The sequence below is a fragment of the Mytilus galloprovincialis genome, chromosome 3, assembly GCF_965363235.1.
Source record: "Mytilus galloprovincialis chromosome 3, xbMytGall1.hap1.1, whole genome shotgun sequence".
Lineage (NCBI taxonomy): Eukaryota > Metazoa > Mollusca > Bivalvia > Mytilida > Mytilidae > Mytilus > Mytilus galloprovincialis.
The window spans coordinates 17,188,829-17,203,504 of record NC_134840.1 but is presented as its reverse complement, the minus strand read 5'-3'; the positions used below and the strand labels follow the sequence as shown (position 1 = coordinate 17,203,504).

General features: G+C 32.2%; 1 protein-coding gene across 1 annotated transcript in view; it reads left to right on the top strand.

Annotated features, from left to right (window-relative positions):
* The window catches only part of LOC143067283 (cyclin-C-like), a 33,053-nt gene that overhangs the window by 13,101 nt on the left and 5,276 nt on the right, over nucleotides 1-14,676 (top strand). The window contains exons 4-6 of the mRNA XM_076240411.1: nucleotides 3,597-3,666; nucleotides 6,124-6,175; nucleotides 7,445-7,536. Coding sequence (XP_076096526.1) covers nucleotides 3,597-3,666; nucleotides 6,124-6,175; nucleotides 7,445-7,536 — 214 coding nt within the window. The remainder of the gene's footprint in view (nucleotides 1-3,596; nucleotides 3,667-6,123; nucleotides 6,176-7,444; nucleotides 7,537-14,676) is intronic.

Genomic DNA, 14,676 nt, shown 5'->3' with positions numbered 1-14,676 from the left:
TAGATCTAGATACAGATAGAAGATATCCTTTGTTGTAGACTATTGAAACCCACTAGATCTAGATACAGATAGAAGATATCCTTTGTTGTAGACTATTGAAACCCACTAGATCTAGATACAGATAGAAGATATCCTTTGTTGTAGTCTATTGAAACCCACTAGATCTAGATACAGATAGAAGATATCCTTTGTTGTAGTCTATTGAAACCCACTAGATCTAGATACAGATAGAAGATATCCTTTGTTGTAGTCTATTGAAACCCACTAGATCTAGATACAGATAGAAGATATCCTTTGTTGTAGTCTATTGAAACCCACTAGATCTAGATACAGATAGAAGATATCCTTTGTTGTAGACTATTGAAACCCACTAGATCTAGATACAGACAGAAGATATCCTTTGTTGTAGACTATTGAAACCCACTAGATCTAGATACAGACAGAAGATATCCTTTGTTGTAGACTATTGAAACCCACTAGATCTAGATACAGATAGAAGATATCCTTTGTTGTAGACTATTGAAACCCACTAGATCTAGATACAGATAGAAGATATCCTTTGTTGTAGACTATTGAAACCCACTAGATCTAGATACAGATAGAAGATATCCTTTGTTGTAGACTATTGAAACCCACTAGATCTAGATACAGACAGAAGATATCCTTTGTTGTAGACTATTGAAACCCACTAGATCTAGATACAGATAGAAGATATCCTTTGTTGTAGACTATTGAAACCCACTAGATCTAGATACAGACAGAAGATATCCTTTGTTGTAGACTATTGAAACCCACTAGATCTAGATACAGACAGAAGATATCCTTTGTTGTAGTCTATTGAAACCCACTAGATCTAGATACTGATAGAAGATATCCTTTGTTGTAGACTATTGAAACCCACTAGATCTAGATACAGATAGAAGATATCCTTTGTTGTAGACTATTGAAACCCACTAGATCTAGATACAGATAGAAGATATCCTTTGTTGTAGACTATTGAAACCCACTAGATCTAGATACAGACAGAAGATATCCTTTGTTGTAGACTATTGAAACCCACTAGATCTAGATACAGATAGAAGATATCCTTTGTTGTAGACTATTGAAACCCACTAGATCTAGATACAGACAGAAGATATCCTTTGTTGTAGACTATTGAAACCCACTAGATCTAGATACAGATAGAAGATATCCTTTGTTGTAGACTATTGAAACCCACTAGATCTAGATACAGATAGAAGATATCCTTTGTTGTAGACTATTGAAACCCACTAGATCTAGATACAGATAGAAGATATCCTTTGTTGTAGTCTATTGAAACCCACTAGATCTAGATACAGATAGAAGAACTCTAGAGTCTGCAGTCACCACAATAATTAACTTAGACTCTTTAAAAGTTAGATAAACAGTCTATAATGTGGAGTTAAATGTGTTTGTTAAAAATATATATAAAAAAGGAAATTAAATAACACTATGCATTGATGCTTTGCAGACAAATGATAGTCAAACCAGATTACATGTCCATTTACAATGTATATGTCGTGTACATGTTGTGATTTTGTACAGGTTATATCATGTACAAAATCATGTACAAAAATTTTGTACATGTTATAATTTGTACAAGGCAAAAATACAAGTTATAACATGTACAAAAGTACATCGTACATGTTACAACATGTACAAAATATTGCTTAAAAATGGGTTTAACTTGTACAAAAATTGAAAATAAAAATATTTTTCTATTATGCAAGTGGAAAGCCAGTATATATTTTACAATGAAATCCTAGATATGTCGAGCAAACAATTCCGCTGCGAACAATTTCCTGTTTTCAAAGGAGATGATAGAAATATAAATAAAGAGTGTTAAGCAAGCAAAAGATGCAGCTAAAACTACTGACAAAGAAATAACACTTCTGAAGCAGTATGAGATATTGGCAGCCTGTTCCCTAGAAAAAAAAAATCAAAAAGAAAAACATCGGATGATGAGTGCTATGTTGATACAGTCTGTTAAAAGGATCTTTTCAAAATTCCAGATTCTTATGACAGAGTACATTTTTGTCCAAATTGCAGCATACTTATAATGATTGCAGTTTGATTAAATGTCGTAGTCACCTCGCTGTAGTACACCAATATGACCTTCGACTCAAGCAATGATCTATTAAATTATCAAAAAAAATATTGCTGCATAAGTTATAGATATTTCATATATTTTGGAAAGTTTTTCGGTGTTTTTGGTAAATTATACCATTGGTTTTGTTGAACACCTCTGCAATAACCTCACGAGACGGAGTTGAGTAGGGTTGCCGAGGGGTTTCAACAAAAAAAAATTGCATACTTATCAGTTATGCTTTAGGTAAAAAAAGTTGAAATAGCAGATTCTATATTTCCATAGATATTTATAGCTAAACTAGGTCCCATGAAAACTAGTTTCTCTCTCTTGCTTTTATATAGAGTACGCATATGATACCTTGCTTTCAATTTTGCATGATACAAAACGAGGGCTGTATAATTCAAAATGTTAAGGCATTGCTTTTAAAAATTTCAGTGAAACCAAATATCTACTTTGTGGCCATTTATGAAATGTATGCTATAATTATTAAACAGACTTACTCTGCTGTAGGTCATGGTGGACTGCATTTATCATACAATAACATGAAAAGGGTTATACCAACATAAGCTGTGAAGCAATAGAAATATTTCTGAAGGTCTGTGCTCTAAAGAAAAACATGTTTACAAAACTTTGAATTTTTCAAAAAAATAAGAATTTTCGTATCCCACACTTAGATTTCCTTAGACGTATTTTGCACAACTTTTTAGAATTTTGTGTCCTCAATGCTCATCAACTTTGTACTTGTTTGGCTCCATAACTATTTTGATATGAGTGTCACTGATGAGTCTTATGTAGACGAATCGCGCGTCTGGCGTATTCAATTATAATCCTGGTACCTTTGATAACTATTTGCAGAGGATTTTTTTATATTATTATTGAGGTTGATGACGTGTGTTGTAATAATACAGACATGTTTTTATTTTCAAATTTTGTACAAGTTAAACCTATTTTTAAGCAATATTTTGTACATGTTACAACATGTATGAGGTACTTTTGTACATGTTATAACTTGTATTTTTGCCTTGTACAAATAATAACATAATAATTTTGTACATGTTATAACCTGTACAAAATCACAACTTGTACACGACATATATACCGAATATGTGAGGGCTACATAGCAAGTCAAGGTCATTAAAAACTTCCATCATCAATGTCATTATGTCTTCTTTAAAATAATCATTTGAATGATAGTTTTATGGAAGAAATTATAGATAGAATTACTATTTATACAAGTGGTTTTCAGGGCAATTTGTCAAAGTTTATCATTTTTCAATTGTGATAAGCACAAGTCACAATTACTACATGAAAATATATGAAATATGAAGATAAAATTAAGCCAATAATTTTGATTTCTTACCAAATAAAAAGACAACAGAGATCAAAATCAAGTAACAAATTGTATATTGTTCTGATAATAAAAAAAGACCGTTCACATTTTTATATTGACTTTATATATATAATTAATCTGACTTGTGTTTTCCAGAAACTCACTGAAGTGTATTGATCCATGGCTTATGGCACCAACATGTGTATTCTTAGCTTCTAAAGTAGAGGTAAACATAGACGGTTTTATATTTATCTTGTTGATGGCTTTAACCGATTTCTATCTATATATTTGAAAATAAAAACAACACTTTTTACCTGTAATGTGTACCAATGCTCTAAATCCAATAAAATTTGTTTGCACATGCATATATAGACTACAGCAGAAAAATAAATTTTATCAAATTGGCATGCATTTAATATATTTCCTTAACTTAAAATACTTCCAAACTCTTAAATGATGCACATGTTGTTACTTATTCATTTATCATGACTGTAATGTTTTACAATTCAAAATTGACATATTTGACCTCGATACGACAACCGTTCATGCTGGCTGTTCAAAGCTCCTCCCTCTGAAAAATCACATTGCAAGATGTTTGCTTGTTTACAAACAAAAAAAGGATGTTCATGGAAGAGCCTACACAAACGCTCTACACTTATACACATCAGACATAGAAATTACCTTAAATGTCATAATCAGAATACTTTATTGTAGTTTTAACATAGTTAGTCATTATATTCGTGTTATTTTATCCCTCACTATTGCTCAGGCTAAATAATCATGATTATAATGCCTACCCATGTTAAAACTACAATAAAGTATAGCTTGCGTCAATTATTTCTTAAAAATATTACATCACCAGATGATGCAATAATGGAAGTCTTTTGGTTAATAAAGATGTGTATATCTGTACAATGCCACTGGTACACAACAGTCAGTAGGTCTTACCTGGGAATTAAAATGTACGAGAAGTATGTGGAGTCTGACTGAATATCAGGACATCTAACCAATGTGTGTTTGAATTTATATAGTTTGGCCAAGTGGCAGAAATTTGTTAAATAACTTTTTTTTTTTCAACTTTAAATATTTATTTCACTACTGGTTGTGAACAATGTCCCTTAGCGCTACAACAATGACACTAAGGTCCCTCCCTGTGTTATTAATTTCTAATGAAACAAGTTGATTTGATTAGCAAAAATAGATCTTATATTTATATTCTGTGTTAGTTGCATTTTACAAAGTATTCATACGAGCACACAATACATATATACATTATTCAATGATCCTATATATATATGAACAATCATATAAGAAAGGGAAAAAAACCCAGATTTTTGTCCATTATTTGTTTTGATATGAAAAAAATCTAGTTTAAACCGAAAGTAGAATTTACCAAACAAGCATGAGGCTCCCCAGGGTCAAAAACGACCTGTGACCTCTTGGCTTTTTAGAGGCGACTTCCGACCTGAGGGCCTTCTAGAAACGACCTGCGACCTGAAAAATTTGGAAAAAAACGACCTCTGACTGACTTCCGTTTTCTGTGTTGGGAAAAACGACCTGCAACCTGTACAGTTCCCTTAAAAACGACCTCTCAAAGAATTTAAAAGCGACCTTGCGACCTGAGGGGGTACCCTGTGGGAGCCTCAAGCATGGCTGGCCACATCATGGCACATGGCGTGACAAATCATTTCATGAAATGGTGAGTTAGTGTATTACAATCATCAAGTCACTTATCAAATGTGTAAATTTTTAAAATTAGGATAATCCAATATTTCAGGTAAGTAATAAATGAATTATAATTAAGAGACCAAGAAAGAAGCTATTGCAAAATTACTAGAAAAACTATTTAGCACTGGATTCAGACTGTATTTTGTCTTTTAAGAAATATTTCAAAATCAGTTCCAATGTCTTGCTAATTGCCATCCTAGAACTGTTTTCAGTAATACACTTTTTAAAATACCTTTTGGTAACAGCAATATATAAATAGAAAGAGAAAGTCCTGCTTGACTTCGTATAAAGTGTGAAAGGTAAAAAAAATTATTCTTTTTGTGCCTCAACCAAACATGAGTTTTCTGCTTCAGTCAGGTTGATAGAAACTACTTGTGATAGATCAATGATATTTTTTATAAAGTTGCATTGCTATCAGTACTTATCCCTGGCTTAGTATATTTCTAGGATTTTGTTTGGTTAACGCACTTTGTAACAAACCCATAGCCACTGGGTGTTACTAACCCATATACCTGGACGTTGCTATACATCACCCAGGGGGTGTCATACCTATTCAGTTTCTCTGTCTCCATATTAAATACGTCTTACATTTGACTACCTGTAGGGTTCTTCAAAAGGTACACCCGTGAAAAATATGCCAAATTGCCAAATATTTTTAGAAAATGAAAAATGTTGCTTTCACATCACACTTTAAGGTCCAATTTTTCTAAAAATCGCCAGATTTGGACTAAGACAGCTATAAATTTGTAATCTACATTCATATCCGTAGATATGGATATTTTAACACCCTTCACTACCCTGTACACCCTTTGGCTTCACCTCAGGGTGTACTTGGATACTTCAGGGTGTTAAAATATCCATATCTACCGAAAGGATGAAGATAACTTATAATATCAGTCTCAACTAATAACCTGTCAATATATGATTTAATTGAAGATTTTGATTTGATTTTCAGGAATTTGGTGTTATATCAAACACAAGGTTAATCAGTACTTGTCAGGCAGTAGGTAGGTAGTATTACAACAATATATTTTAATGCTAAGTCTATATATTCAGAATGTAACAAAGAAATATAGAGAGTTAGTGTATTTTCATTCAAGCACACACTTATTTAAGTAGGTAAACTGGAACTCAAAGTTGACCTTTGATCAATCAAGGAATGTAATTATTATTTTATTAGTTTTCATCAGTTAAACTAGGATTCAAAGTTGACCTTAGATCAAGCAATGAATTCATGTACTATTTCTCTAAAGTTTTCATCAGTGATATTGGCAGATGCTATTTTTAGGTTACATTGTAATAATTTGTAGTCACCTAATTTCAAATTATTAATTATTAATTAAATTCATGCTAATCCTGGATCCCAGGTTTTGTCAAAAGAAAATTCACTTTGGTATGGTCTGAAATTCTTGATTTCCAACTTTGTTCACAATTAAACCATCTGATTTTCTCTTTACTAAATTTTTACTATACATTGAAATTATGTTATCCTCCTCATGAATTTTTCAGTTATTGTTAATTAGCAAGGCCTTTTGATTTGAAATTCTCCACAATTAGATTTGTCCAAACTGTGAGAACTGATATATTAATAAAGTCAATAAACATTTAATCTATATTTCAACAATAACATTTAATACGAAGCAAAACAAGTTTTAAGATCCAATTTATTAAAAGGATCTATTTTATGATTGTAATGCTTTGAAATATTGACTGTTACCAAAAGTAAATATGTAAAATAAAATAATATTCACTGTGCTTTAACAAATGTTTGACCCTCCTTAAAAAATATTTCTTTCCATTTATGGACCCTTCTCTTTTCAAATGGGTTAATTATATATAAGTAGGTTATCATATAAAAGTAAGAGCATGTGATATGATTGCCAATGAGACATTTCTCCACCAAGCCACTCAGAAGTTCACAATTATAGGTCACTGTTGGGCCTTGAACAATGAGCAAAACCCATACCACATAACAAGATATAAAAGGTTCTGAAATCAGAAAATGAAAAACAATTCAAAGAGAAAAGTAATGGCTTGATTTATGAAGAAAATAATAAACAAAATACAAGAAATATGTTAAACAGAGACAAACAATAACTACTTAAAGGCTTCTGACTTATGATTGGCACATACTGAATCTGATGTGTTAAACATGTTTGCTTGCACCAATCGCGGTTTTAATTCTCATAGTCACGACTCAATTTCTAAATATCTATTATGTCACCAATAAACCAGCTTCTTTAATGATTTTCTACCATGCTATATTTCAATTTCAGTGAAGAACAAATTCTCTCATGCACACCCACTGGAATATCCGTACAGAATAAACTTAGTCCTGGAGTGTGAATTTTATTTACTGGAGATGATGGTAAGGTTTAGCAACTTTCCTTCTGCCCTCTTTTTGTGGAGTGTTTAATAATTATATTTGTATCGAAACATCCACAGGGTTTTCGCATTCAAAATATTTTTATACTAGATTATTTCTTTTTATTTGAAGGGCTCTGAATAAAATCAAATGTTTTTCTTAATTTTGTAGATTTTGAAAAACAAAAAATGCTTTTTTTTTTCTTTTTTTTTTTTTTATATATTATGAAATGATAAAACATAAAACTTGTAAAGTATTTTCTTCGAAACTATATAAATAAATTGATACATTGTTATCTGTACAGAATATTAAAGAACTAATCTGGGTAAATACTTAAAATTAGCGGAGAAACTACGCTGCTAACTTTTAATAATTTTGTGAATTTCATACTCAGCGTTATAGTTGAAATTGTATTGTATACGAGTGATTTAATGTATTTCAATGTAGTTTTATTATTATATGTCTGTTTATTTAATATGGTGCATGTATAATTAATTTGTCAAAAACTGAATAATTAAATCTGGTCTATGTATGTGTGACTGACAATAAGACAATTCTCCATCCAAGTCATAATCAGTTTGGAACAACCCCTTAATTTTATAAATATCCCTTTTATGAGGGGTCAATATAAGCAGGGACTTTCTATACTAAGTAAGTAAGTATATAAAGTCCCTGATATAAGTTATAATATATTTTTTTGTAAAAAAAAAACACTTTTTAGTACAAAAAGGCTCATATTTTCCCAAAGAACTATATATCTATCTGGTATTAAATGGTCAAAACATGTCCAAGAATTTTGTAATATTCCTGGACTTTTACCATGTTAACATATTTACTTTAACAGTTCAATATTATTCAAAATAAGTGGAACCCTCTTTTAGAAAATTGGTTTAAAATATGATGTATTTCTCCTCTTTTTGAGTAAAAAATTCTAAGTTTTCAAAGGTTTTTTAGTAGCACTATACAAATTCTTGGTATTTCTACTTTCATTTCTACATCAGTAAAATGACCCCTTGTCTGAGTGAGGGTTGCTCCCAACCTGATGATGACAAACACAGGTGAAAGTACGGCCGTTTACACAGGGCTTTGATCCAGACTGTCATCAAACAGCAAGCTATAAAGGACCCCAAAATTATTAGTGTACATAATTCGAACAGGAAAACCAACGATCTAATTTATATATCGCAACCGGCAAACGGGAAAATACCAATGCACCACACCAACAAACGACAACTGCTGAACGACAGGCCCTGAATCAATCAGAACAGGTGCATAAACATGCAGCGGCTATGGATAGTTTTTTTTCTCCAGCATACAATATAATTGCAGTTGAAGGCAAATCCTTCAGAAGTTCTTTGTACTTTATTCTAACAACGAACATTTTTTGATAGGGAATATGAATAAGGGGGAAAGAAACCAATGTTTTGTTCTTTACAGGTATTTCCGCTGTTATATATTTATATCCACTGTTATATCGGAGCACTCCCACTTTGGATAAATTGGTTTCATGCTGAAACAAATATTCTCACAGATATTTATACAGTGTGGTGGGGTGCTTATAGGTTTAAAATCGTTATATACAGGTTTAGACTGTGATTTTAAAAACAAATGTTGATATCTTTTTATATTGTAACGTGTAACCGGGCGGGGACGTTTAGATATTTTTATCCTCGGGTTCGTACCAGTTTCCTGGGATTTGAAAAGCAATTCAAAAGTTCAAAAGTGAATGAAAAGTTTACACTATCACTATCAAATATGAAACAAATACTATACTACATAAAACGAATTTCAACACCTATCAACCTAACCCGAACCTGTTGAATTAAAACTGTTTAAAACCCTTTCAGTCCAATACTGTTTAAAACCAACTGTTTGAAAACTATAGTCTGAAACCTAAGTGTATGAAACTGGTCAGACGGTTTGGAACTATTGTCTGAAACCTAAATGTTTGGAACTGGTCTAAAACTTAAATGTTTGAAACGGATCAGACGGTTTGGAACTATTGTCTGAAACCTAAATGTTTGGAACTGGTCTGAAACCTAAATATTTGGAACTGGTCTGAAACCGAAATGTTTGGAACTGGTCTGAAAACCGAAACGTTTAAAACGGGGCTAAACCTGAATAAAACGAATGTATGGAAACTATTCAAACTGGTGTAAACTTTCGTATGAAACTTTATTAAATAAACATGTCTATAACTGTCTGAACAACAGGGCAGCACTAAGGCATGGTATGTCAGCAAACACTCACTGCAATAGTGAGAGATGTGAGACGCAAAACCTTAGCACCAGCCCTGTTTGGACAATCTGTACCGAACCAACAGTCTCAGCCCTTTCTATATTCTTTCCGCAGGTTCCAAGCACTTCACTTTACTTAAACTAAACTGTCTGCCTGCTATTCACTACTTCCTTTCCAACCTATCCGATGTTAACTGTCTGCTGTCTTCGGTACAAATGACAATTTGAACTGAATAGCTACCCACTATTTATACTTCTAACGCGGACCTCGAAGAGAGCACCCTAGCAACAACTGTACAGGTAAAGCGTCTGATAGCAACCAAGGATAAAGGGATGATTTTAGATACAGTTTTCAACGATGAACGGATGATATGGGAAACTAATAGAGATATCGGAAAATATATAACTGTAGAACTATTATAACCTCTTAAACTGCAAATTCGTAACACTACCCACGCCTCCGATTTCATGCGTCCTCGCATGAGTTTTACAATTTTATACTGACTTAATCAAAACACAATCAAAACTGTTCTCGTTAAAACTAGCTGACACCATACCAAGGTTCTACTTTAAACCTCAATGTATCCACTCATTCCGCAGAATATCTCTCCCAGCAACTGTTTGTACACCGAGGGTTATACCATGATAACCAACTAATGGCTTTCCTACAACAATCTGTCGACAAGCGTCAGACCTAGGGGTACCTTAGCCTACTCACAGTTCCGGGGTTCCTGTCAGCCTCTTTCGACTTGCATGTTCTTTCTGTTTTGTTTGTTAACTTTCTATTTTCAAAATATCCTACTTTAATTCACATTTGTACAAGCAACTGAATACTGAACTTAAATTAAATTTTGAACAGATATAACCGTTTCAAATATTCTATTTTGAATACCACTTGAAAAGTTATGTTGCCTAAAACCGGTTTAAAACAATTTTGCCTCACAACAGGCCACTTATGGACCCCTCAATAAGAGTTGTTGTAAAGGGTTCTTTAACGTGCACAAGGCGTGGTACTCCCTGAACACGGGACCTCGGATTTAACGTCCCCATCCGACGGACGGACAGTCATAGACAATCACAAAATACTAAACAGAAATGCTCGACAAATCCCACCGCTGTGCCACCATTTGTAACGTGTAACCGGGCGGGGACGTTTAGATATTTTTATCCTCGGGTTCGTACCAGTTTCCTGGGATTTGAAAAGCAATTCAAAAGTTCAAAAGTGAATGAAAAGTTTACACTATCACTATCAAATATGAAACAAATACTATACTACATAAAACGAATTTCAACACCTATCAACCTAACCCGAACCTGTTGAATTAAAACTGTTTAAAACCCTTTCAGTCCAATACTGTTTAAAACCAACTGTTTGAAAACTATAGTCTGAAACCTAAGTGTATGAAACTGGTCAGACGGTTTGGAACTATTGTCTGAAACCTAAATGTTTGGAACTGGTCTAAAACTTAAATGTTTGAAACGGATCAGACGGTTTGGAACTATTGTCTGAAACCTAAATGTTTGGAACTGGTCTGAAACCTAAATATTTGGAACTGGTCTGAAACCGAAATGTTTGGAACTGGTCTGAAAACCGAAACGTTTAAAACGGGGCTAAACCTGAATAAAACGAATGTATGGAAACTATTCAAACTGGTGTAAACTTTCGTATGAAACTTTATTAAATAAACATGTCTATAACTGTCTGAACAACAGGGCAGCACTAAGGCATGGTATGTCAGCAAACACTCACTGCAATAGTGAGAGATGTGAGACGCAAAACCTTAGCACCAGCCCTGTTTGGACAATCTGTACCGAACCAACAGTCTCAGCCCTTTCTATATTCTTTCCGCAGGTTCCAAGCACTTCACTTTACTTAAACTAAACTGTCTGCCTGCTATTCACTACTTCCTTTCCAACCTATCCGATGTTAACTGTCTGCTGTCTTCGGTACAAATGACAATTTGAACTGAATAGCTACCCACTATTTATACTTCTAACGCGGACCTCGAAGAGAGCACCCTAGCAACAACTGTACAGGTAAAGCGTCTGATAGCAACCAAGGATAAAGGGATGATTTTAGATACAGTTTTCAACGATGAACGGATGATATGGGAAACTAATAGAGATATCGGAAAATATATAACTGTAGAACTATTATAACCTCTTAAACTGCAAATTCGTAACAATATCATTTACAAAAAAACGGTGTGGGAAATGGACATGATTACATTTCCAGATGCGGGAAGCGGGAATATAAAAAAAGTTAAAAAATTCTGTTTTGAAAAAAATATGTGTGGGCAGGTCCGTCGAACAAGGAATTAAATTGGTGTGGCCTTATGATAAAATGTTGGATCTACAATTGTTTGTTTTTTTTGTGAATACGTTTGTCATTAAATACATTTTTTTTTCAATACAAATTTTTGCATAGAATAATTGCAATATTAATACCTTAAAGTTAAACTACATCTTTTTACAATAGTAGAAAAAATGTAATCAGTTATTTGATTTTTGTTTTACTCATCAAAACCCAATACACCCTAGTCAATGATGATGTAAAGTGATTGTTTAAGCTTGTACTGAATGAACAAATGCAAAAAATAAATACAAAATTTAATTCAGGGTTTTTCCAGGCAGGTGCCATTATCGCATAAAAAAATAAACTTTTCAAAAGCAAATTGTTATGGTGAAAAAATTTTGAAAATGTTATGACATTTCAACATCCTTAATCTAGCTTTTTTCTGGCTTCCCTGACTTTTTCCATTATCAGTTGTTCTTCTAACCTTGAACTGTTCAAAATTTTTGATCTAAACAGAAAACAATATTCATTTGGTTTGAAAAGTTATAACCATTTGATAACTATCAGCAATAATCTAATCAATAAAAGGTGTTAATTGTATGGATTCATAACATTGTGTGGACAATTGGTCTCAAATGAGTTGTTTTGTCAACTTTTATGAAATTAACGTAATACTTTATTCCAAAAGCAAGTACAGCTTATAGGATATACATTCAATTATTTCTAGGTGAACAGGGAAAATTACTTCATAAATTAAAGAAATGTCAAAGTACAAGTGATAAATCAAGTTTTAAAAAATGTCAAAACCTACTATTTTATGTTTACAAAAAAAAAAAAATAATCGCTCGCCTTAACTTTTCAAGCTTCGCCTCAAAAATTTGCAAATTAAATTTTTTTTTTATTAAAATTTTCAAATGGCTCGCTCGCCCCAAATTTTGGAGTCCAAAAATCTGTAGAACAAGAAATTAAATTGGTGTGACCTAATTTTACTTGTGTAAGCATTTAATGTTAGGTCTGATAAATGTTAATTCTTAACCTTTCGTTTGACATTACCTGACATTTTACAACACTGTTTACCATATTCTTAAGGTATCACAATTTGTTTTATAAGGTGAAATCGTCATCACTGTTTTAAATTGGAACTCTTATGAGGCAATAGATATGGCTTATTGAAGGTTTTAATTGCACTTTTAGTATTATTGTTTAGTATTGTACCATTCTTATCCTACATATTGTTTATTGATTTCAGGATTGTTGTTTAGTATTGTACCATCCTTATCCTACATATTGTTTATTGATTTCAGGATTGATGTTTAGTATTGTACCATCCTTATCCTACATATTGTTTATTGATTTCAGGATTGATGTTTAGTATTGTACCATCCTTATCCTACATATTGTTTATTGATTTCAGGATTGATGTTTAGTATTGTACCATCCTTATCCTACATATTGTTTATTGATTTCAGGATTGTTGTTTAGTATTGTACCATCCTTATCCTACATATTGTTTATTGATTTCAGGATTGTTGTTTAGTATTGTACTATCCTTATCCTACATATTGTTTATTGATTTCAGGATTGTTGTTTAGTATTGTACCATCCTTATCGTACATATTGTTTATTGATTAAGGATTGTTGTTTAGTATTGTACCATCCTTATCGTACATATTGTTTATTGATTAAGGATTGTTGTTTAGTATTGTACCATCCTTATCGTACATAGTGTTTATTGATTTCAGGATTGTTGTTTAGTATTGTACCATCCTTATCCTACATATTGTTTATTGATTTCAGGATTGTTGTTTAGTATTGTACCATCTTATCCTACATATTGTTTATTGATTAAGGATTGTTGTTTAGTATTGTACCATCCTTATCCTACATATTGTTTATTGATTTCAGGATTGTTGTTTAGTATTGTACCATCCTTATCCTACATATTGTTTATTGATTTCAGGATTGTTGTTTAGTATTGTACCATCTTATCCTACATATTGTTTATTGATTAAGGATTGTTGTTTAGTATTGTACCATCCTTATCCTACATATTGTTTATTGATTTCAGGATAGTTGTTTAGTATTGTACCATCCTTATCCTACATAGTGTTTATTGATTAAGGATTGTTGTTTAGTATTGTACCATCCTTATCCTACATATTGTTTATTGATTTAAGGATTGTTGTTTAGTATTGTACCATCCTTATCGTACATAGTGTTTATTGATTTCAGGATTGTTGTTTAGTATTGTACCATCCTTATCGTACATATTGTTTATTGATTTCAGGATTGTTGTTTAGTATTGTACCATCCTTATCCTACATATTGTTTATTGATTTCAGGATTGTTGTTTAGTATTGTACCATCCTTATCGTACATATTGTTTATTGATTTCAGGATTGATGTTTAGTATTGTACCATCCTTATCCTACATATTGTTTATTGATTTCAGGATTGTTGTTTAGTATTGTACCATCCTTATCGTACATAGTGTTTATTGATTTCAGGATTGTTGTTTAGTATTGTACCATCCTTATCCTACATAGTGTTTATTGATTTCAGGATTGATGTTTAGTATTGTACCATCCTTATCCTACATATTGTTTATTG